The 26,174-nt window shown below is 41.7% G+C and overlaps 1 protein-coding gene across 2 annotated transcripts in view; it reads left to right on the top strand.

The window, feature by feature from the left end:
* The window catches only part of PDZRN4 (PDZ domain containing ring finger 4), a 268,515-nt gene that overhangs the window by 8,663 nt on the left and 233,678 nt on the right, over positions 1–26,174 (top strand). Inside the window, exon 1 of one of the 2 annotated variants that reach the window (XM_042017977.1) lies at positions 25,784–26,174. This exon is cut by the window's right edge and continues 7 nt beyond it. The exons of the other annotated variant lie outside the window; for it this stretch is intronic. Within the exon in view, the coding sequence (XP_041873911.1) occupies positions 25,863–26,174 (312 nt within the window). The 5' untranslated portion in view covers positions 25,784–25,862. Of the gene's footprint in view, positions 1–25,783 lie in introns of those variants that run through there. 2 annotated transcript variants of the gene reach the window in all.

Raw genomic sequence — 26,174 nt, 5'->3', positions numbered from 1 at the left:
AGCCCTTGAGTGGAAGCAGCACAAGGCAACAGCTGGATGGGACTTCTACTTTTCCTTCTTTCCCACAGGAGTCTGTTTTATTGTGTGCTCCTGTTTCTCCTTTCTTCTGTGGCAGGGAGAAGACTTTAGCTCATGGCTCCTCTCCAGTAAAGAAGGAATAGAAAAAATGACATAAAATGTAGGATGAAAAAGGGAGGCATAGAGAGCTGGAAAGAAGAACTGGGCATATTGAAGACTGGAACAAGGACAATCGGGCACTGGCATAGGAAAAGGCAAAACAATTATAGTAAAAGAAGCAAGTACTAAGATCGTTGAGAAAATGGAAGAGGGATGGGAAAAGTTTGAATGAGTAAAGGAAAGCAGAGATTTGTAGGCATGATTTTCTGGATCTGTGTTTCTAGACTGTGTTTAAGATAGATTTTTCAGGGATTTTTTTGACATTGAAAACATTTGCTCTTGTTTTGTTGTTGTTTGTTTTCTTCTTTTTTTACCTTGCGTTTTTAAGACTGTCTAGGTGGCCTTGCAGTGCACTGAGAACTGGCTATTCAAAAATAATTTTTGTTTATGGAGAAGACATCTTTACAAACACATTATAGGGCGGTATTTTCATTTTAACATGGAATAGGGAACAAAAGCACGGGCAAACTAATCAGGAAGGCTGATCTTGTCCAGCCAGTGATACCAGCAGTTTGTGCTCTCCTTTTGTCCTCATTTGGCCAAATTCTTCCATATATAATAGGAAATTATTTTGCTGAAGATCCATGCTGTAACAGTAATCTTGCTATGAATAAATCCTTCAAGGAATTTTCTTGTTTACTCAAGGAGTGAGAGCTCTAGTTTTAGGAAAGCTTTCCCCTGCCTATTCATTCCAAATGGAGTTTTATGCAAGGAAAGAAAACCTTTTTCCTTGCAGTTGAAGCGATAGGAAATGGCTGAAGGAATAAAATTGTCATGGGTGACCACGTACTGATGTCACTCTCCTCAAGCATTCAGCAGAGCAATCATTTTCGGGAGAAACAATCTGCAAGTAGCGCCATGAATTCACTGGACTACGGCCTTGCCACTTGTAATCTCTAGGTATGCTCTTTGGTTGGGAGGTCTGTTGCCCTTGGTGGGTTTCAGTGGAGTCCAACAGGCTCCTTACGTAGGCTTTCAGAGCATTCCAATCTTAGCCACATAATTATAATGTGCTTTGTCTTCTGGCCAGTCTGGGGAGAGTAGCTAGTATGAGTCATGGGGATTAGAACTTGATCTTTCATAATAACATTGGTGGTTTGCAAACAAATTTCTCTCTTTCCCTCTTTCTCTCTCTCTCCCTTTGAATACACTGTCAACCTGTTTTTCTTTTCCTGAAGTGAAGAAGATAAAGCAGTCTGTCATCCCCCTCTCAGTCCCCATGATGGGTGTGGAAATCATTGCATAACACTGTAGGAGAGTGAAAAGGCCTCATCTAAGTGTGCGACGTGACTTTCTGCAATGCTTAAATGCAACAGAAGGAAATTGTATTGCTTACTCAGCATTTATTTAACTATATGTAAAATTATATCCTCGGTCAAATGATTTCTAATTTAACAGCAGGAATGATCTTATAAAGTTTTAAACCCTCATTCTAAATAATTATGCTGCTGTAAATATCTCCTTTCTTCCTCTAATAAAAAAAAACCTAAATGAAATATTGTGTATGCCAGAGTCTGAAATAAAAAAATAGGACATTTCAATTTCATCTTTAGTGAACAAATAGAAATATTTCTATCAGTAATTTTAATCTGCAGAGCAAATCTTTGTCCTGAATGTTTTAACAGCCTCATTTTTCTTTCCAAAATAAAGCAAAATGTGTTCTCAAGAAACCAGACAGTCAGACACGTGACTGACCAACACAGAAGCCAGGCTAGCTTTAATTCAGGGCTAATAAAAATTGTCCTGTCAAAAATAACATGTAGTGCTAGCATTACCTGTTGTAATGTGCCTGCATCTAAGTCCACTCAAAACATGACATACCAAAGGGGATAAAAACACTAAGATTTCTTTTCCACCTTCCATACATTTCAATATGTGAACCATACTGACAAAGGTGCAACACTTCCTCTGGGATCCCTGGGGTATTTCTTTTAGTCTGCTTCAAGGCAGAGCCTGACATGAGGCTTCCCAAGAGAGTTATTATGAAGGAGAGGAACAACAATTGTGGACAGGTGTTGAGTTGACCACTGGCTGAGAGCACAGATACCTAAATAAGAGAGATGAGTCTACGTATCAGTGACTGGGCAAAGCAATCTTTTGATCCAGTGTACTTTTCTTTTTTTTTTCTTTTTAATCCTGTGGCAATTAAATACAGATATGTTTTTTGCACTACTTTAGAGTGATGGGAAAATAAAAGGTTCATCCACATTTCCCCTCCAAACTTGCACTTACATGGCTGGGCTTCTTAAAGAGTGTCCTCACCCCCATCTGTTGCCTATCCTAAGACCCAGACAGAGTCTCTCCTTCTGTTGAAGCTGAAAACAAGGTCAGACAAATCCCACCCTTTCTGGAACAAAAAATGTCTTCTGTTGCTGAAATCATTCACTTGAATAATTGCATTTTATTCAAACCATCTTGGGAAAAACTAAAAAGAGCTCTAGTACTACAGGGGTATGAAGGGGTTTGGCATGGCAGCTTTGCAATTGTGTTTATAAACCCACACTACACATTTGTGTTCTTCTTTCTGGTGCAGTGTCATCTCAGCAGGGGCCTTTCACAATTTCATCAGGAAAAAGGGAAACATTTCACTGGAGCCCGAGTCCTACATCAGCAGAAACAGCAGCTCTTACCCATGTTCATGAGGGGACAACGTTTGTATGTTGCATTTCATGGGCCTTAGTTGTGCTGGAAGCATCATGGGGAGGTGGCCAGGTGATCCCACAGAAGGAGGAAGCTATACACTCTTGGGGATTTGTGATTAGTGAAACCCAACTGAAATACAAAGCACGGGCCAAAAGCCAAGTATAATAGATGCCTTGTTTCTGGCAGGGCTTATCTTAGATGTATAACCCAGATATTGAAGATGTTTTTTCAATTCTGATTTCTAATTTCTTTTCCTAGCTCAAATTTCCTTACATGGAAATCAGTCAAGTGGATTCAATGTGAGTGAATGCAAATTCTAGTCCTTTGGACTGTATGATTCTGTTTATTTCTGCTTCATAGTCTACTCTGCAAAGCTCCTCATGGCTTCTTTGTTTCTGCTTCTGAGTGTGCTTTTATCAAGTCTGCCTGCCATATGAAAATGTGGCTTTTGCCTGGACCTAATCCAAAGGCCACTGAAGTCAGCCGGTTCACAAAAGATTCTGGGCCAGCTATCACCAACACTACTTCCATCCATGTTCTTTTCACGTAGCATGTTCTGCTTTTTATAGTACTGTTCTCTTTCACCAGTACTAAAACAAAACCTCCATCACAGCAGTGCAATCTATTTAATATTCATATTTTGATTATCCTTTTTATACGTAACAGTTTTTCATAGCATTCCTTATCTTCCTGGTATGGCATATGAATCCAGTTAGTCTAATGATAAATTGCCAAGCACAAATGGAACTCTAGTTCTCAATGTCACTGACTAATGTTTTGCCGCTTAAATAAATATTACTGTGAAATGATTTGCTAAGTCTGTACTAAAATAGATGAGTAATGCTTTTCTGACAGCATTAAAAAAGTGGTCAATCCATTCTCTTGGATGTGGGAAATCACCATTCAGAGTGAATATTTAAGAATTTTTTGTTCATCCTCATCATTAGACTTCATTGTTTTGAAACAGAATTGTAAAAACTTTGATTTAACTTTATTAAACGAGTAAAGTGAATTCTCCCATGCAAGATTTTTTCCCCCATCTTTAATCTTTGCATCTAAGCCTAAGAACATAATCTGCTCAATGTCTCATTTGGGGTTGCTGTTCCCTATTCATCATTTCACTCTTCATCTCCCACCTGTTACAAGCCATCATTCAAAAAATTCTGCACTTAATACAGTAAACAGGTGGACTCTACTTCCTTCTGCTCCATTCAAAGGGAAAAGGCCAAACAAACCTACCTCCTGAGCCGCCCTTCAGGGCTCTTGACATTTCCAATATTCCACAAGAGCTTAAAATTTTACAGGACACAGTGGGACAAAGAAAGAACAGCCCCATACGTCACAAGACCAGGTGAATACCCAGTGGGATGCCAGTACCACAGTGCCACGCTGGCAGCTGGGAGCAAGATCAGTGCCAGCAACAGCTGTGTCCGTCAGAGGACATCCAAAACAGCCTCACTGGGCCCAGAGACCTCCTCATGCTGAACCTGGATTTGCCTGTGAATCCCTGGGCTCCCTCTAAAGTCTTCCCGTTTTAAACAACAACCAGCTCAAGCTCTGACATTTTTAAAACACTTCTATCCTTTTTTTCTGTACACAAGTCTACAAACCCCCAAACATTTTCATCTGCTTACTAGCCTTTAATTATATCAACTGCCAATAGGTTCTATTACTCATCCAAAAAATTGCTGGCTGTTGTGTAATTTTTTAAACTGTGATTGATGAAGCATATTTGTGTAACATTAGGTCATGATTGTCAGAGCTTAACTTCTTATTTGGCAACTACACCATTAATTAGCAATATTGCTGATAGCCTCTATTTTATATAACCAGCAAGCTCTTTTTCTGTATGAGCTGACAGTGGAAAACAAGAAAAAGATATTTGCATGGTGCCACAAGTCTGGATAAGAATGACCAGAGAAATACACCCAACATTATATGGGATTACTATCTGTTAAACATTCTTTATTTTTTTACAGGCATTATTTACTTAGGTGTTCTTATTTTGATTTCCTTCTTTTTTTCAGTGTTACAGTACACTCCTTTATATCTCTTTTTTGAATGCTCTCTGAGTTTGCAGCGAGGCCAGTAGCATATTCCTGAGGTTTCACATTTCCTGTTGCAATACCCGATTTTTAGCTTCTCACAGCTCTTACAAACTTCCTCAGTATAGAATGCAGTTTTCTGTCTAACTTCCATCTAACTTATTTTATTTTTCCAAAGAATATTTCCAAATATTTGGAAAAGCTAAAACTGTAGTGCCAATGTTTTGGCGATAAATATACTTCTACCTGTTTCAGAACTTCACATCTTCTTTTACTTTAAGTAGAGGTTCTTCTAGGATTTAGAGCTATGATACGGAGTTTCACAAAAGGATAAGCCTTATATTAGGAGCTTATCTTTTACTGTCACTATGAAAATTCAGTTTTGGTCAAGAGACAGCCCTTTGAAATACTATATTTCTATGGACAAGTTCAAAACTTCTCTGTAGAAAGTGGTTGTGGTTCACCAGTGAAAGCCTGCAGGGATGTGACTTCTCCCTGCCAAGGCTTCCAGAGCATATCCAAGGACCTTGCGGCCCTAAGCATGTATGTGGTGCTCAACTTGACATTAGTCATTCTGCACTGCACTTAAAACCTGAAACATGGGAAAAACACTAAGTCCATGTCTCAGAAGAGCTTTGTGAAACCAGGTTACAAATTACAATGAAGCACACACATGCTGCAAGGAAAGGCACTGTAAAGAGCTCTTGAGGATGTGAATAACCCTACTTTCACAGCACAGCTTCATCAGTGGAGAAGAAAGATAGCTTGGGTTGTTGTTGGGGTTTAACTCCAGACAGTTTGTTCACCCAGACACATGCTCAGTGGAATCACGAGGAGGACTGGAAAAATAGAACCCGTGGGATTAGATAAAAAGAGTTTAATAATTGAAATAAAATAAAACATTAAAAATATAATAATAATAGTGAAATTGAAGAGAACAGAAAGAGAGAAATAAAACCCAAGAGAAAAAAGTGATGTGCAATCCAGTTATTCCCCACTCAGTGAACAATGCTCAGCCTGCCCCCAAGCAGTGATCAGTACTTCCTAGCCAGATCCCCCCAGTTTATGTACTTGGCATGATGTTCTATGGTACGGCATATCCCTTTGGCGAGTTTGGGTCAGCTGTGCTGGCCATGCTCCCTCCCAGCTTCTTGTGCAGTTCCTCCTTAGCAGAGCATGGAAAACTGGAAACTTCTTGACTCGGGGTAAGCACTACTTAGCAACAACCTAAACACCACTGTGTTATCAAGGTTATTCTCATAATGAATCCAAAAAACACAACACTATACCAGCTGCTAAGAAGAAAATTAACTCTGTCCCAGGTGAAACCTGGACAGCCTTGCACTGAACGATGGAAAGAAAATAAAATTGTGTGTTGTTACTCATTAATTGAGTACAGTCAGGTTTTTGCACTAAGAAAGAACCCATGGAAAGGAAAAAATAACATGAGCATGTGATCAAAGATGGCATCCTAGGACGTGTACACTGCCTTGCTGTTTCAAAGTACCTGATCCTCATTCATTTTCCAACTCCTGAATTCTTAATAATGGTCTTTAACCTAATCGCTGTTACCCATATCACAGCTGATAGGTGAAGAAGAATGTCTTTGTGGATGAAGTGCTGACCTGGGACCTGTGAAGAGTAAGCTCCTTTTTGGACTCCACCACATTTTTAGGTGTTTGTAGTAAAAACCAAATCTATAAAATAAGTATAATTTTTAAAAATATATACATTTATACTTATTAATGGGCAGTTTATTTGCCTATTGTCTATCATATTTATTTGATATTAGTTTCAAAACCTTTTGGGAAGTTCTTGTCTCTTATTCAGTGTTTGTCAGTCTCAGCTGAGGCCTCTAGCTGTAATTTTAAGAGTAACTCTGTGAGCTCTGCTTAAAGCTCACTGAAACTTAAGAAAGCTTTCCCAGAGAATACAGGGAAATGTATTCCCAGAGAATACATGACGGCTGTGGGAATTTTTCTACAAGCAAACCCCAAGCACTGCAAAAGCTCTGCTCAAAAAATGTATGAAGACAAGAAATTGGTCTGAGATGTACTTGATTCACAGTAAATTAGATGTGCAGTCATCAGTGGATTGATTACATGTACTAAGAGGCGAAACACACTAAGGACATTTGCAAGGGGCTGCCGAGTTTGGCTGCAAGCACTTGGGAACCTGAATTCTCTGGCGTGAGAGACAGGCAAGGAATCAAGCGGGACATGGCAGGAGGTGCAAGTGGCACTAGATGCCTTTATTCAGGAAGATAGATTTGTTCTGTGCTTCTAAGATAGGACTGCAAGCATTTCCTATGGATCCTTCTGTGCATTGCTGCATAGAGTCTGCTGTGGCTTTTTGCTATAATAGTAAGCATAGTCTTAAAATGTTGTCCCAGAATGTAACTCTGCGTACTGGTGCAAAAGTTTTGCTAGTGAAAAAACATTGCAGTCCCAGAGATAAAATGGTTTAAATTAATATTGTGGACCTAAATGAAGAAAAAGTTTCTCCTGGTTTTCTTCCCCACAGTTTATCAATTCTAGCTGTAAGAATTAGAGCAAAAAGCAGAAAGAGAGGAGTATGAACAAGGCAAAAGCAGTTATGCAGAGATTTGTTTACAGACTGACTTTAAGCAAAATTCCCCAGTAGCTTCAGCTTGTGCTTAGAAATCAGACTTCTGACAGATATACCAGAAAGACTTTCTTGTAACTTGCAGCCCAGCAGTACTTAGGAGAATGTTTTGCTCCCAAAAGCAATGGTATTAAATCACTGAGCCAGGAGAAGGAGATGTGTTTTGATTAGGTACACAGCCTTCCTCTGACAGCTTTGAAGACCTACAGTCTAGCAGATGGCAACATAACAAGCACAGTTGTGTATTTCTTAGGTTGCCTAATAAATTCTGTGCCCTTGATTTTGACTGTGTGAGATTTTCATGAGCCACTATTTATTTTCTTTGTCTTGGGTTTTTGCCTAATTCCTTTTACAAACTGTTCTTTATTTCTCCCCAGGTTCATTGCTTGTTTGTGCAAGGACCATGGCCAGGAAGCCACCATTAGCTTCACTTAAGGCAGAGATGGAGCAGGCAGTGGCTGGGGTCACAGGCACAAAATTGTGCCATAGCACTGCCGAAGTGTGGGGCACTGTCACCACTGCCCAGAGCTGAGCTCTTGGGTCAGCCTCCTGCAGCCTCAGCAGTCCCACTGGGCCCTGCTCTGCTTGCATGACTGCAACAGGCATTTCAGGGTGCTCTGGTAGCAGTGCCTGTACACTAAGAATGATGGGGAATTACCTGTTGGTGGTGGATTCTGTGTGTGGATAGTGTTCTCTGGGTTTTGTTATGTGTGTGGACAGGTTTTGTTAAATTTTCTTTGAACATTTGGGTCAGCACAGGAGAATACCATCCCTGTCTCTCTTTTTTTGAGTGACTAATACACGTTTAAGATTCAGTTGGTGGCTTTTGGTTGATTCATGCAAATGGTAGAGAAGATGCAAGTGGTGTCACACTCTTTAAAAAAAAGTAGGAAAGCCTTTTCAAAATGTTGAGAGGGTGACATTGCTGAAATATACCTACAACAAGGAAAGCTGCTGGATTCAAAGCTTCTCCATGATCTAGAAAATAAGGCAAAAAGGAAGCTCAGCTGGAGGTTTCAGCACAGAGGAATCAAATTCCAAGTAAATAATGTAATTATTTTTATTGAAAAAGCATTTTTTTATTATGATTTTATTGTACATAAGCATTTAAAAAAAATTGAAACAGGAGGCCCTTTTCTGGAGGTATACAGTACAGAAAGAAGAATGATTCATAGGAAGGGAGAAGCAGATAAACAGCAAGTGTTAGTGTATCTGTCACATACACTATACAAACATTCCCTTGCAAAGCAGTCACAGCAGTGCTGTGAGTTGCAGGAGAAAGAAGAAGTAGATGGTATCTTATCTTCAAATTTTAGTTTATAGCTCAGCACTGATGACAGGAATTCTCTTTGCTTAAATAGATGAGCCAATAAAAATATATGTCCTCTGTTATTCACAGACTATCTATTGCAGCAGCTAGATAGTGTAATTTATTGATAAGAAGAAAATGTCTCTGATGGGAAAAATTCCTCTGTTGCTCCTCTTGGGAAAGAGAAGCAAGAGGACGTCACTGGTTAGGCAAAGGTACAGTTCTGTTGACTTCAGCACAAGCTCACTCATGCCTCTGTTCAGACCATTTTTGTTGTGACTTGATGGTGCTGAGACACCTCTCATCAGCCATACTGAGGACTTCTTGCTGTAATCCTTCACATACACCTCCTCCTTCTGCACACCCTTTTGCTTTATGTAAGCAGTGTTTGTAGGAGCAAAAAGGGCAGAAAGGAGGAGGTATGCCAGCATAGAGCAGCACATCTTTTGTCTTTTGGGACACGACCTTGTCAGGGAGCATTGGGGAGGTGCACCATGCCAGGAGACCCACCAGAGCAATTACATTTCTGGGAGAAATTATGCCTCTGTACTTCCTCAATATGAAGTGGGGGCATAAAGGTTTCCCTTCCCCTGATCCTTGGGCCAGCCCAGCCTATCTGCTGCCTACCATGCACAGCTGATTTTCCACTTGCACACCTGTCCCAAGGGCATGCTGAGGAAGCCACCCCAAGCCTGCAAAGGCTTCTGATAGGGACAGCACAAAGGGCTCTTTTCTCATCCACCTTCATCCAAAAGACAGGAGCACGATGGGCTGGTATTTCTGAATACCTCATTGAAATCCTGTTTTAATTCTCCTAGAAATCAAGAAGCCCAGACTTGCTCCCAGCAAAACCAATGGCAAATCCCCACAGAAAATAAAGAGAAAAGAGCAATCCCTAAACAGGTGTCCATTTTCATTTCCTAAATGAAAGGTGCAAATTGCCTTTGACAGTTTTTCAACTAAAACTAATACTCACTTCAACTTATGTCTAAATGATTTAAAATGCAGCAACAACCCTTTGCTCTATTGTATTCAGACATCCAAGATCCCAGCAAAATATTTATTTTGGATAGTCTCTATATCCAATTCCTCTTTTTATCAATAGAACAATATTTATAGAGGTCAGGCTGCCAACTTTGCCAGACAGACGCCCTTTGCATTCAAAAGAAACCATGATTCATGGTAGGATCAGGATTTCAGCTGCAAATTAAAACATTTCTTTGATAGACTGAAAGAGACAAGTCAATAAAGGAAAATTCTTGATAGCTAGAAGGGAATGTCTTCTTTGAGACTGCCAATATTCAGTTCTGATCACTAATATCTTAATTGATGGATGAGCTTTTTTTTCTTTATCTAATTATATCCCAGAGGCAATGTCTGAAAGAAATGGAAAGATAGCTATAAACAACAGTGCTGTATGAAGGTGTCAGCTTCTTTTTGTTATCTCTTTGAGACCATGAATATCTTACAATGTATTTGGTGCAGCACACAGGACAAAACACTGACCCAAACCTGGGATTCTCTAGATATTGCATATGATTAGTATTAAGCACAGTAAGAACAATAGCAACAATGAAAAAAGTAGAGATAAACTTACAGATTCGTGGCTTGTTAGTTTTCAGTGCACCATCGTATCACATGTACAAAAATAGATTTACTCCAATAGCCACAGTGTGTGACATGGTAGGAAAAATAACCTCTACGCTGGATGGAAAAAATCATAAGATTTATTGAACCTTGTTTTTCAGAGCTGCTACTCCTGGTCTTTACTGCAGATATCCCACAAAGTTATTTCTTGACTCTCACTGAAAATATGTAATATATTTTTCATCATGTACCCTTTTAATGATGATTAAATATCACAACCCTACCTTTCAACTAATTGTAATGGCCTTGTTATTCTTGGTTTTGCCTGACTATGATTTCAAACTAATGATCATTAGTAACAATAATAGTCCTCTACCCTTTTATCATGCCTTACATCTGTGGGACTCTATGTTAAGCATTACACCAATGCTTAGACTGAGTCACAGAGGTTAATTAACTTACCAAAGATCTTAAAGCACGTCAGAGGCAGAATCAGGAATAAGGAAAGTCAACCCTGAGCTCTGATCTCTCTGGCCTCGACAATGACAGTTCTTACTAAAGGGTTAGACAGATTGCAAAATGCTGTTAATCTCTAAAAGCTGGACTTCTTTAGGAACAGATTATTTGTGTGGCAAGGAAAGAAGGGAATCACTTTGTTGATGAAATAAAGCTGAAAGTGGGACTAATGGAAAGAAAAGCTCCTACTTGTCTGAATCACACTGCTTGAAGGCACTAGGTATCACAGACAGTTGGTATTATTTGTTAAGGAATCCCAGGATGTCATGTTCTCAAAACCAGCCTGAAGAGTGATGTACTGAAATTCAGTTCCCAAACAGTACAAAATCAGATTCCAGTGTCATTTTGCTGACCTCACTGAAGGTCCTTAATTGAGAACCTGGGAATAGGGCAGCTCTTAATATGCAGGCTGCCAAAAGATCACGTTCATCTAACTTTTGCCTCAGAGAGGATTGCCACTTTTGGACCCTGTCCTAGTCAGCAGTGAATCACTGCTTGCTCAAACACAAAGCTGGATCAATTCTGTTGTTGTAGAGAGCAAGAAACTTGGTAACTTTCAAGTGTGATTACTACAGAAAAAAGGTATTTTCTGTGTCTCTCCTCTTCCCAACCACCATGCTGCTTTATTTTAATGTGAGAACATTTGACAGAAGCTGTTAATGCTGCTTCAGATTCTCATGGGATTCACTGGAATCAGTGAATTTAAAGTGGCATTTTATGCTGATGGCATATTAATATGTATGATCTAGGAAGGACTTCAGCTTCTACTACAGTTTGAATCACTACTAATTTTCTGGAACTTCTAATTGGAAAATTTTCTGGCTTTAAAATGAGATATAATAAATTTCAAACCCTACCCCTGCATATACCAGATAACACACTTGCCATCTAAGTTTTCCCATTGAGGCTGAAATGCTAAGTTGTCCCAAACCTCAGCTTATGTATCACCTGTTTCTATTTAAAAGAGAAAATCATGATAACAAACTATAAAATTAATATAAAACATTTTGCTGCGCCTTGCTCCATTTTAAAACATAACCAAGGGCCAAATCCAGATTATCTCAGGTAGGGAGCCTCTTAGAAGTTAATAGCAGAGTCTTATACTAAATTATGTTATTGATCTGAATCTCTGGTGATACAAGCAGAAACTGGTGCAGCTGTAATACAGCTTGAGCGTGAGGGGTGGAAACACCATAAAATACATCTGAGGGGGCTGAAGAGGACTAATAGGTATGAAGAAAAAGCATGTTCATCCTTTCTAAAAGTGCACCTTATTTGGACCTGTTTATTTTCTGTTGATGTCACTGAGGCATCTTGCTGCTCAGCATTTCAAAAACTCAGGCTTCTTTTTTGAAAACCTTTATACGTTTAAAAGAAATAGTGATGTGGTAATCCAGCAGGTAGGAGCTGTGCTAGCACTTTGACAGAACAACCCATGACAAGACTATCAGGCTGTACATGTCATGCCTCAGTGCAGCAGTAGGTAGTCATTAGAAAGGTGCATTAGTACACCGGAATTAACATTCATGAATCCATGATGATAGGCAGTTTAGGGAAAAAGTAGATTTAACTTGTCCAAATGTACATTAATGGTGTCATGTCTGATCTTTCCAATCTGAGTCTCTCAAAAAGAGGAGAAGAAATTGCTGGTCAAACTCAAAATACGTTTAAAAGGTTTTCAAGCATCAGAAAGTTATTTCTCTCTTTTTTTCCCGTTTTTGGGCTCATTAGGATAAATCTATTAAACCATGAAGTTGAAAATTTCTAATTCAGTGCTCTTGACATTTCCAGAAATAGAAGACATACACTCCATTTGTGAACATTCTTCTGGGAGATATTCAGCTACACTGCACTCCCACAAGTACTAAGATAAACAGCCACAACATCTTTACTGTGGCTTTACCTGTAAAGACTATTTCTTAATTTGGTCTCCTAAGAAAAGATACAGCATTGGCCTTATCTGCATATATGCACACCTGTTTGGGTGCCTTCTTTAATTACGTTTAAACTCATTTCTTTCAACCACATCCTGCAAATGTGTAGGAGACAGAAAGATCCTCAAAGTTAAATAAAACCTAGCAAACTGCTAGAGGAGAAAGCCCTTCCCCCAAGTCTTCCCACCAAAGGACACAACAATGTGAACCCCACTGTTACTGAATACCAGAAAAACCAGACACCATCCACAGCTCTTGGGAAAACCACATTCATCTGTCCTGGGGACACCCTTCACCCACAAGGACACTGGGAGGCCACATCTCTTTGCTCTGACAGTTCCCAGGCAACACAGTTAAAGGCCCACAGTGGCCCTCTGCCTGTCTTGGGAATGAGAGAGGGAAGGGCACAGAAAGCATGGAGACATCAATAATGGAGACTGATCTGAGCTCCCAGCAGTTCCTTTAGTGCTGTCCCTTGCAGGTGTTCTCCAAAATACTGTAAAAAGTCACCTTCTGTCAGAGGAGGTCATGGTTTCCAGCCTTGCGAGGGCAGACAGGGAGGACCTGTGTGAAATAACAGCAGATCTCACACCCCTACAAGGAAAAGAATCTCATACTGGAGCAAGTTCTGTCTGCTTTTAGTGGGGGTGGTAAACAAGACGTGCTGATAGAAAGAATAATTCTCAAGTAGTATTTTTAGGATAACTAGTCTAGGTGGTCTTCCACATAAGACAAGTACAATAAATCCTATTTATAAGTCAAATAAAATACAAACCATTGAGATTATTTAAGTTTACTTGTGGAATAAGCAATTGTATGTATTTTAATTTAGACTCATTAATAAGTAATTTGTGAAAGCATAACTTCAGGAAGGACTCAGAAGAAAAATAAGGCTAAACAGATCAAGAGCTGGAAAAACTAAAAAATCCAAACTCATGCTTTCTCACTGCTCATAGTATTCACTTCTATATTACTGACATTTCTAAATATTAACTACTATAAATCATTACTCCATATTATTTCTACTGTCAAATGTAAACACTAAACTTCAATGTCTTAAGTGTCTCATGGAGAAAGTAAAATATATCTAGGAATCATGTTTGCTAGTGCACTAAAAATACTTCATTATATGAGCAAATCTTTCTTTTTTAGCACTCCATTATTTGTGTTAACGTAAGCTGAATCTCAAAAGGACTGGCCTTGGGGCCAATTAAATATTTGAAGTATCACAGCTTTCATATGTGAGGAACACTAACTGAGTAAAGTGCTCCTTGGCTATCTCTGTTTAACCTATTTTGTTAAAAGATGCAACAGGCTTGGGATTTAAGAGGGTATTCTAAACTGCATAAATTACAGTATGAGTAACAAATAGAACATATAGAAGAAACAGAAGCATATTCTTATATGCTTATCTTATGGCCCATATAAACAACAAGATATTAATTTCTCATTTCCCTTTTTTTTCTATTGCTTCCATATTTCAAAGCTTTTTTTTCCCTTTTTTTTGTATTGCATCATGTAAGAGTCTAACTGTGAAACAGCTCATGGATTCCCATATCCCCATACACTGATGACCATTGCCTTCTTTCATTTTTAACTTTTCTTTGACTTACTAATAGATCTTTCCAATCTGTGTCATTATAAAATGCATAAAGTAATCAAAATTCTCTGCGCACATTTCCGAGGCTGTTCACTGGGTTTAGACGAAGTCCAGCAACATTCTGGTGGCAATGATATTTAACTTTAATTTCAAAGGCTTAAATTTAGGCATTTAAATAAAAGTTCTGAAAATCCTACCACAAAATTCCCACATTTATTTATTTTTAAATAAACCTAACCCTAAATAAACCTAACCCTAAGCCGTGACCCTAAACCCTAATCCAAACCCTAACACTCACCCAACCCTAAACCTAACCCTACCACTAACCCAACCCTAACTCTAACCCCCTAACCCAGACCCTAACCCTAACCCGAACCCAACCCGAACCCTAACACTAACCCAACCCTAAACCGAACCCTAACACTAACCCAACCCTAACTCTAACCCCCTAACCCAAACCCTAACCATAACCCTAACCCCTACCCCTAACCCTCAACCCTAACACTAACCCAAACCCTAACCCTAAACCCTAACCCTAACCCTAGCCCGAATGCAACCCTAGCCCTAACCCCTAACACTAAACCTAACCACTAACCCTAACCCGTGACCCTAACCCCTAACCCTAATCCAACCCTAACCCTAATCCAACCCTAGCCCTAACCCCTAACACTATTATTGATATATTTCACTCTGAACTTTCCACATGTTTTTAAATGTTTTACTTCTCTCCCTTACCAGCTGATGTGCAAGTTAATATTACAAAAATGCATAGGTAGAGGCAGTTTTTTAAAGGCTGTGCAATGTGACACTGGCAAGAGACATGCAAAAGGGTAGAAATACCCTGAACAATTTCTCTTACTCTGAACAGCTGTCAAAGCCTTCACTGAGATATGCTGAGTTTGAAACCGAGGATCTGCTTCTATTCCAGTTTGTGGTACCTTATTTTACTGATACTAGGTGGCTGTTTTTCAACCGTAGGTGTTTATGTCATTTTGTTTTGTGAAAAGGAAGCCCCAGCAGCAGGGGGCTAGGTGTTTGCAGGTTGATCAAGTACTGCAAGGGCAAGAGGACTTAAGCCTTCTCAGGGACTGTCATCAGCAATGAGGTGATCCCTTTCCACTCCAGTTTGGGCTCTGTCATCTTGTAAGAGCCTGGCAACAGTGAGTGGCTCTTCTCAGTGACAGCAACGGATGAGACTTCATAATGTGAAAAATTATCCCCTTAGATATTTTTTCCTTGAGTTAATGGGTGCTAAAATAGAAAGCTTTTTGTACCTGCATGCCCTTAGGGAGCAGCTCTGCGTGGAAAGGACGTGTCTGCAGCAAGTAAGCGCATTGTGGACTGGCTCTGCAGGGACAAACTTAAAACCTAGGACGTCTGGAGGTTGCAACAGTTGAATTAGGAAAGGGAAATGAGGTAGAAACACCCAAGGCAAGGCAAGGCTCTGATGTTCCTTTACATTTATATCCACTGCTAGCACCTTCTGCTCGGGCTGCAGCCAGACCCACGGCATGCAGGGCAGTGCAGGAGTGCTGGGCAGGGTTGGGCAGTCAGCACAGCCTGTCTGTGGGAATGTGGTACAGACCTGACAAGTATGAGGGGCTAACACATGCACAGACCTGCTTTTTCTCAGCCTGGGTCTCACCTCCTCTTCCTCCTTCTCTCTTGCCATGTTAAATACTAGCAAGTAGCTTACATTTAACACTGAACAAAAAAAAGGTAGAGGGGAATAAAGAAAAAGCACAGTCTCAATCCTCAAACAAGTGTATTGATATAGGTCAAGTGCATAGTCTTCTCTACCTGGGCTTCCAGTTTAGGAGATGGCTTTGTCTTGCTCATAGTCTCTTAAAGAGAAAGAGAAGAGCCATCCCAGTTCCCTGTTCTGACACATACTTCCAGTTTATGTGAATCATTTTGACCCAGAATCTAAAGAATTTAATTATCTCCTCATCTACAAAACAGGGGTAGGAACAATCACTTCCTTCAAATCTGTTTACTATTAAAATGCTCTTTTAAAATATTGTGTGGAAAAACCACCTTTAAGTGCTCATATTTACCTTTGACTTTGTACCAAGGACTTCAGTAGAAATGTAATACTGAAAAAACCCTGTTCAGCTGCTGGAGGTGTCCAAAGATGATAGAATAGTTAACTTCTATCAGGTAAGTTCCTAAAAGGCTCAACAGGCATGCTTAAGAGCATTTGGCTTTTAAAGCACTGGGCAGATTGACTCTTAGATCACACACAATCTCACTGCTCCTTCAACTCCTCTCTCTGCAAGGCTCAGACCACAGGGTGTGACTGTAGAGCACACTTCCCAGGTCAGGCACATCCTGGAAGGTGATTTCATCCATCTGTTGCATTGGAAGGTGTAGATTTCAATCCTGACTGCCCTAAGGTGCCCTAGTGAGGCAACTTTATTAGCTAAAAGCATTGTATAGGGACTTCAGTTGGCTGCTGTGAATTCTGCTGGGTAGCATTAGCAGTGAGTGAGGTGAAAAGTGAAAAGCAGTTATAGGACTTGTTTATAAGCCATTTAGTGGATGAAAGAGGTGGGTCAAAAATCTAGACCTCCCACTTATGGGATTTTAAGACTTGTTCTCAATTTTCTAGTGGCCAGAGCTGATTGTTGATTCATTTGATGTCAAACATAGTTACAGAGAAATCATATAGTGTCTTTGTGCTGGTGAATAACTGTCATGATCTGATTATTGAGGTTCTTAGAAATACCTCTACCCAAATTAAGGTGCAAATGAGACCCTATGCCAGTCAATAGTATGGGTTTTATTTCATAGTAAATATGAGAGAAAGAGAGAGAGAGAGAGAGAGAGAGAAATAGAAAATAGTTGGGGGGGACAGAAAGAGAGTGACCAGGACAGAATAAGGAAAATATCACTATTCCGTGGATCCCAACGATGTTCCATTGATCCTCTCCAGCTGGTCATCTTGGTGGTGAAGGTCCCCCAAAAAGCATAGAATCCCATGGGTTTATGTACCCTCGAGCCAGGTGGCAATGCCCAGGCATGCCCCCCATGGGGAAAGGGGAGCAGTCTCTCACAGCAGACTCGGGATCTGTTGCATCACGTGCAGTCCGGTGGTGCAAAGCCTCTGAGGAGAACTTTGGGGGGTCTTTGATGGATTATGGCTCCCCCTCAGCTGTCTCTCACGGGAATGTCCCATGGATGTGGCCTGTGGGGTTGGGGGTTCCACAGCCGGGCCGGTTTGTGTAACGGAGGATGGGTGTTCAGTGCCTCTGACCAGAGGTTGCACCACACACCCAAAACCTCCTCCTTCCCCCTCGGCTGGGGGGAGTCTGTGTAAACCTGGCTTCTGTGAGATGGGCTCTCCCCCCACCCCAAACTCAGCCAGGGATGATTCTCAGCACAGCTGGTGGCTTTGGCCTTTTGTGGATGCACACCTTTCCCTCAGCCTGAGATGACTGAACAATGGGTTTCCCTTTATCTAATCAGCAGTTTGACTTTCAGTCCAAAGTCCCACTCTTCAGGGAGGCTTCTTTGGTTGTAGCTTCTTTATAATGAGCAAAAATTTTTATCTATGTTTGAGGCATGAACTATTTTCAGTCTCTGACAGCCACCCCATGAGTCAAACATTGTAATAAATGTCTCTTTCCTAGAGGTCTTCTTCACTTTATGGGTTGTCCATGGAGGTGATGAGGAGAGGTAATAGTAGAAAAGATAGAAAGAGTAGAAGCAATAACATAATTAATCCTACAGTGTCCAATAGTCTGAAATGTCAAAATGTAAATTCAATTGTAATCATCAATTCAATTTCCATTAGTCAGTGCTTCCACCCCGTGAATCCCAGGAATCAATGTTTTTTAATGGGTAGTGGGTGTGAGGGATATCACAATATTGTATCTCTTAGATGTTGGTTCAATATGTTTTGAAATTAGTTATAGAATTATGCAGCAGGTCTTCATTTTTAAAATCCATAGAGGGGTATCCTCAACAGGTACATGTATTAACATGTGTGTCAGCTGAGTTTCAAGAAGATTCCCAGCTTTTGTAGTACAATTGATTAACTTTGCACCCTGGAATAAATGTGAAGGGATTTGTTGAGGATGAGTATTTTCTTCTTGATGGCAGTCACATATAGTTAGAAGAACTTCATAGATAATATTCTTACTCTGCTGGATAATTCTACACATTATGAAGGATTAGTTTTTATGATAAAAAATTAACACACAAAGCATTTTCATACAAAATATTTTCATGCAAACATATCCTTACATCAGGACTATGCTCTGTTTTCTAGGAGACAGATTATAGCACTGCTGTCATTTAATCTTGACACAAACCAGAAAGTGTGTCTTTATTACTGGTGGGATTAAACATTGAAATTAATTGCCTTTCAAACTTAGTTTCATTATCCCAAGTAGCTTTTTCTTTTGATTTTTAGTGAGTAAATTGCCTTCATCCCATTCTGCACCCACAACTGAGAAGCATGTGTATTGCAGAATGTGCTGTAGTGACTACAATGATTGGCATAAATAGGAGAAGTGAGGAAAAGTTAAAATACGCTCTTAAGACATATGGCATGAAGTTCAACAGTACATTAGTTTGAGAGTTGGTAGAAGGCTTTTCTGTAATTTATTCATGTCCTATCCCTCCTGGTTTAGGAAGGGGGATTCAATAATTTCTCATGTAGCATTTGCTTGTGTTTTGTCAAGATTCTTTAATTTACTAATTAGTAAATCCAAAAAATTTAGCCAAATTATAATAATTTTGAAGCCTTCTGAGGTAGAACTGGGAAGGTTAGTACATATTTGTACAATTTCAAATATGTATAAATTCTTATACCAACTCTTAGGATAAAAGTGGTTGAACAAATTATACATCCGTAAGACCTTTAGCCACACCATTTTTCAGTAAAAAGACAAAACAGGTTAGACAAAAATCAAGCTCAAGAATATGTAGAATGCTTTAACTAACATTTGATCTCCCACCAAGTCACTTGCAATGAAAACACAAATTACAAATATTAACAAACTGCCAATGCAAGCAATTATGGTGACACTTTAAATTTCATTGTTTTTCACGCAGCTCCATCTCATGTGTTGGTAGGTTCCTATAAAAGAAAAGTGAAAATTTGGCCCACTAGACTGATTATTAAAAAGAAGTAAAAACTTCTTGGGGCTAACACAAAGTGACAGAGTCCACGTGAAGAAATGGTTATCACATTTAGGTGTGATTTTGCTGCTTGCAGTTTCTCTGCTCTCAATCTGTTTTCCTTATCTTCGATGCAGGGATGTTTGACATTCCTAGAAAAGAGAAAAGAAACAAACTTCCTCAGAAAAATATGTCTGAGTGAAACAAGTTGTTAATTGCATTAATTTATTCAGGTGGAGTTTTAGCTTTTATTCTATGAAGTGCTTGTTGCGCCACTTTTGTTGTCTCCCGCAGGTTTCCAGTGGGGTTTCTTCCAAATGGTTGTTCAGTGGACGGAGCGAGACTGCTTTTAAAAGTTTTGCAAGAGTTGCTGTCTGTGAATTAGGTATTTGAGTTGCTTTTTTTCAGGATTTTAGTAGGCTTCTGCTTTTCGCCCTGGAGCAGTTCATCTTATCAGTTTGCTCCCTTTGTTCCAGTGATTTTCCTTTTGGACATGATCAAATTCAGTGGCAAGTAATGCCATTGCCTAAAGCCATTTTTTTTTAAATAACCAAACACCTTTTTAGTAACCAATCATCTTCTAGTAACCAATAGCTCCCTATCCCAATTTTTCTTTTTACGAAGTCCACCCCAGGGATAGAGGGGCAACTGACAAATTAACCAAGGAAGAACAACAGAACATTTTCTTTGCACTGGCCACTCAAGACAGGCATTTTCCTCTAAAGTTTTCCTATAGTCCCCACAGAGGAGGTTGCATGATAAATACCTAAGCTTGCATAGGGACAACACCAGCCCCATAAGTCAGCAGTTGCGGAATTGGCCTCAGGATTAGAACCTGCCAATTCTAGTTCTCCACAATAAACCACAGACTGGTGGGGGGGAGGGGAGGGGTGCCCACAAGATAGGAGCTGCAGAATTGGCTTCAGGACTGAAACCTGCCAATTCTGGCTTTTCACAACAAAACACACAAAAGGCACAAGGACATGGGTCCCCTCCAAATGGGAGCCTTTCGGCTCCACACAAACACCACATAACAGGAGCTTTACAGCTCCACACAAAACACCAAGCAGAAAAGGGAACTAAATGCCCAAATCTATTAACCACAATGTCCACAATTCCTCAAAGAAAGACGCATTCAAGTTTCTAAGCCTGCAGAGGAAACCACAATCTCCACAACCCCTCATAGGAAGTTCATCCAAGCACCAAGAATTCCTATGGAAGGAATCTTAAAAAACCCTCACAGGCCCTCAAAAGAAATAGTGTCTAGATTTATGAGTTGTAGTAGAGCAGGAAGCATATGAAATAATTTCGTGAGAGGAGACAAGATTATTGTGAAAGGCACTTTGGGTCAGAGAATGTTATGCTTGTCAACTACGCCAATTAAATGTCATGAGTTTCTTAGAAATACCTCTACCCAAATTAAGGTGCAAATAGGACCATATGCCAGTCAATAGTAAGGGTTTTATTTGATAGTAAATATGAGAGAGAGAGAGAAAGAAAGAAAGAAATAGAAAATAGGTGGGGGAGACAGGAAGAGAGTGACTGGGAAAGAATAAGGACAATACTACCATTCCGTGGATCCCAACGATCGTCCATTGATCCTCTCCAGCTGGTCATCTTGGTGGTGAAGGTCCCCCAAAAAGCATAGAATCCCATGGGTTTATATAACCTCGAGCCAGGTGGCAATGCCCAGGCATGTCCCCCATGGGGAAAGGGGAGCAGTCTCTCACAGCAGACTCGGGATCTGTTGCATCCGGTGGTGCAAAGCCTCTGGGGAGCACTTTAGGGGGGTTATGGCTCCCCCTCAGCTGTCTCTCACGAGAAGGTCCCATGGATGTGGCCTGTGGGGTTGGGGGTTCCACAGCCAGGCTGGTTTGTGTAACGGAGGATGGGTGTTCAGTGCCTCTGACCAGAGGTTGCACCACACACCCAAAACCTCCTCCTTCCCCCTCGGCTGGGGGGAGTCTGTGTAAACCTGGCTTCTGTGAGCTGGGCTCTCCCCCCACCCCAAACTCAGCCAGGGATGATTCTCAGCACAGCTGGTGGCTTTGGCCTTTTGTGGATGCACACCTTTCCCTCAGCCTGAGATGACTGAAAAACAGGTTTTCCTTTATCTAATCAGCAGTCTGACTTTCAGTCCAAAGTCCCAGTCTTCAGGGAGGCTTCTTTGGTTGTAGCTTCTTTATAATGAGCAAAACTTTATATCTATGTTTGAGGCATGAACTATTTTCAGTCTCTGACAACAACATAGATTACAAATGTTTTCTGGATGTAATCTTCTTCACTGAATATCTGCAGCTTAATTGAATTTTCTTTCCTTAAATGATGAATGCAAATACTTGCTCGGCTTTCAGCAAAAATCTGTATGCTTTCAGACTTGAACACCTCCTCAAACACTCTTATCATGATCAATGATAAACTGCGGAACAGAAAACTTGCTTGCTGACTCAAAAATTGTAAACCTTCTGAGGTGATTCTCTACAATGAAACATGCCAAAGTGCAGTGACATAAATTCTTTGCAGACTTCTGATGACAACTGATTTTAATAGCAAATGCTCAGATCTAAGTTCTTCTCTCAGAGTGAAGTCGCTGAGATCTCCTGGCTCTAGATTAGTTACAGCATCTTACTAGTGTGGCTGGAAAAAGAACCTTCCTATGAAATTCTATGGATGAATAATACAGAAAAATTATTATTAAAATGAGGGGGGAAATACAAAAATACATCTTCTATGCCCACGTATGTGAGTTGAAAGTTCACAGGATTTTCCCCATTGACTTCAATGTACCCTGGAGGCTTACAGTTACCTTTAGGATTCCAGTAATTCTTACTTTCTTCTGATTTTTTTTATCAGAAGACTTGGAAACAGCTGTATAATTCATCCTTTAAAGTGTAAATCCGCTTAGGGTGAGAAAAGGACTATGGGCAGAATTAACCCTCTATTTACAATAGAAATAGCTCTTCTTCCCCTCTCTGATGACCAGGAGCAGCAGTGCTCTGTGCTGGTAAAGAACTCCTTCAGCAGCAGTTCCCCCCATCAATATCCTCCCTCAAAGCGTGTTTTTGTGTGTCTGCATTTGTGTAGGTACCTGTGACTAAGGAAGCAAATGCTTTCTTACTTCAAATTATTTTTTCTGCCTTAGCAAAGCAGAGCAAAAATGAATGTGTTGGAAGCTGTTGAAGACATGGACTCATCCAGAGACAAGGCACTGCACATTTATTTGATCCATGACTGGGTTCAGTCCCAGTGTGGCACTATCACTGTCAGCTGTCCCCAGTGCTCATGAGAGCACTGCTGTTCCTATGCTCCTCAGCCTCTCTCCATCTCCCTAAATCTGCATTTCCCTCTTTGACCACCTCAGTGAACTCATGACTGGAGTGGCTGTATGAAATCTGGAGCGTAGGTGCTGAGCCCTTGGAGGAGCAAAAAAAATTATAATTGTATTGTCTCTTTAAGAATATTTTAGGACAGTATGAGGATTGTGTTTTTCATTTCCTGATTACATCGGAACTAATAGGACTAATTGTAGGAATCATCCCTTGTAAGCACATCGGTAACATTTGCATTTATTTATCCATGTGTATCCATTTCCATGGAGGTCTGGTATGCAGACAGCTGTTATCTTTAGATGAGTTTAGTATATTTGTCTGTATTACAGGTTCCTGCACTGGAAAATTACTTCTGCTATAAACCCAGTTGCCTGTGCTTCCATCCGTGCTGACATCATGACAAAGAAAGATAATTCTTAGTCCAGCACAAGCAGACAAAAAGGCAACTGCCTTCTAGGCAACTGCCTGGAACTGTTTTGCCAGTGCATTGACATTTCACCAATGCCCAAAGTAAGCCAGAAAGGGCAGAGTTGTTGTTTTCAAGTATGCCTACCATGGGAATTCTAAACCATTGTTTAATTAACCACCTAATCTAAAAGAAGCCAACAGGCTCTGAGGCTCAGACCTGGCTACCTCATTCCTTTGACTGCATTTATACTGGTGAATAAAATGTGCCAGGGACTCCAGAAGGACTCACAGCCTTACCCCTAAGTCTCCAAAAGAGGGCAGCCACCCCAAACTATCTCTTGGGACTTGCCCCTGCAGCCCTCGCGCTGTGTCCAACTGTTGTTTGGGAGGCTGCTCACACATCTCAGCCAAAACTATTTCAAGCATCACAATAACAGATTAACAGGAGCAATACCAGTTTAACAGATCATGAACCAGTGTCAGGGCCTGTTCTCTGCCCAGTTTAATTTATGAATGAAGACACTACTGCCTGTGTTCAGACCTGAAATTCTGGGCTGTATATAATGAGGTCAAGGAGATTCACTGAGGCACTGGGAGAAGAGAGAGGATATAAACAAATAATGAAGCCAAATTGATAGTTAAATTCAAAAATGGAGAGAAAGACACTATTATTTCATAATTTTCTGTAACATTCTGAATGACACTGATTCGACCCCATGAGCAAAGCAATTAAAATCAATGGATAGATGATCAAAACCAGCACAATAAGTTACTCAAGGTGTCTGATTTCCTTTTTCGTGTGAGAGAATGTGACTTTGATCTGCAATGAAATATTGTGTTACAGTACATTGTCTTCAAGATGAGAGACTATTTGATGGTGCAGTTCATTGGCTTATTTATTTCATGGCCATGGTAATCCAACAGAAACTGTGGGTTTCTGTTTGGCAAGTCAGAAATAGTAGATTGGTTGTGCTTCTCAGTAATATTTGTGTCTGTAGATGTTCTGTGAGGCATTGCCAATCTTTTGTTAAGTGAATCATGAGTATACATAACAGATCTGCCATCCCAGATACAGTTCTAGGGGCAGGTGTGTGCAGAGTTTTCCTTCTTGCTTTGGGGGGAAAAAATAGTCTCTGCTGTATTGCTCACATGATGTCTTTTTAGTCATGGAAAAGAACCAGTCATTAGTGGGTCTCAAAAAAAAAGCCCCCATGGCTTTCCCAGAGGGATGCTCATGAGATTTAGAATTCGAAGCAGAAATTGCAGAACTGGTGAGGACACCCCTTGGCTCTACCTCAGGAGTTCTCAGCCCAGAAAATAACCTGTGATTGGGCCTGGACAGACCAAACCTGTCATCCTTTCCAAAAATTATGGTGTCTGATCCACGTGTGAAGGAGCCCACTGAAGAAACCCCTCAGACAGCTCCATCCCTCTCTGCTCTGGGAGGTTTTCCACAGGGCTGGGGGGCAGCAATCTGGCCCTGTGTTTTCAATAGTGAAGTTATGTGGGGAATGTGTTAGGGGTTTCATGTTTCAGTGTGTGTTGTGGGTTGTGCAGCAATGATGGGGTAGAATCCAGGCAGCTATTGATCCTCACTACGCTTTTCCAGATTTTGCTGTGTTTTAGCTTTTCTTTAAATGAAAGTGTTGCTTATACATATGCTGTTGTTTAAGGGAGCTCAACAAGCTACTTTCTTATCCCGACTTATTTCCTTTATGGCATGGCAACAAAGAGAGCACTAGTACTGGGGATTTTAGGATTCTGTGCCCTGACGGATATCCCAAAACGGGAGGAAAAGAGAGGAGGAAGCCTTTTGGAGAGACGTGAAACAGGCATGCTCACACGTGCGCGTTATTTACCGGCACATGGTCGGCTGCCAGCCCAGGAGCGAAGCCATCCTGCTCGTTCCCCATCCTCTCCGGCCGAGCAAGCACTCGATCGCAGCCTCTGTCAGGCACTACTGGGCTCACCGCAGCGCGGGGTTTCGGCTACCGACGGGCGCCGGAAGAAGGACTGACAAGAAGCGTGTCCCCCGTGGGGGTGTTACCAAAAATCATAAAAACAAAACTCTTCTTCATTTGGCAACAGGGTCCGGCAGCTATATCTCTCCGAAAGAGGGAGCAGTCAGAGCCTGAGCGATTCGCTGTCCCGCAGCCTGTCAGCTCCCTCCCTCTGCGACCACAGCGCAGCCCCGAGTGGCCCGCTGGGGGCACGGCTCGCCCGCCGAGGCAGTGCCCGCACGGGGGAGGCCGGAGGGCGCGGACCGAGCGGCGGAGCGTCCCCACGCCTCGGTCCCTCGCCCCGCCGCGCAGCGAGGATGCTCTGGGAGGGCGGAGGTGGTGCCGGGGCTGGGCGTGGGGCGGTAGCGCCGGGGAGAGGGAGCTAATGTGAGAGGGTGGGGGGAGCCGCCGGGATCTCTGTCTCGGCGCTGCCGCCCGCCTCCCCCGGCGCGGCCCCGCTCCTCCGCCCACCCCTCGCCGCCGCCCGCCGGGAGCGGCTCCAGCGGCGCCGGGGCCAGGCCGGGGTCGCGGCGCCGAAAGTTTCGCGGTGCCCGGCCGCGTCATGGGCTTCGACCCGTCGCGGTTCGCGGGGCCGGTGGCGGCGGAGCTGCAGTGTGGGCTGTGCGGGCGGGTGCTGGAGGAGCCGCTGTCCACTCCGTGCGGGCACGTCTTCTGCGCCGGCTGTCTGCTGCCCTGGGCGGCGCGGCGCCGCTGCTGCCCGCTGCGCTGCCGGCCGCTGGCGGCCGCCGAGCTGCGCCCCGTCCTGCCCCTCCGCAGCCTCGTCCAGAAGCTGGAGGTCAAGTGCGACTACAGCCCGCGGGGCTGCGGCCGCACCGTGCGGCTGCGGGAGCTGCCCGCCCACCTCGCGGCGTGC

Source organism: Corvus kubaryi, unplaced genomic scaffold (genome assembly GCF_017639235.1).
Source record: "Corvus kubaryi isolate FWS band 111438036 unplaced genomic scaffold, C.kubaryi_AGA036_p1.0 137, whole genome shotgun sequence".
In the NCBI taxonomy this organism is placed as follows: Eukaryota; Metazoa; Chordata; class Aves; order Passeriformes; family Corvidae; genus Corvus; species Corvus kubaryi.
The sequence above is the reverse complement of the archived record's forward strand: the minus strand, read 5'-3'. Positions and strand labels throughout refer to the sequence as shown.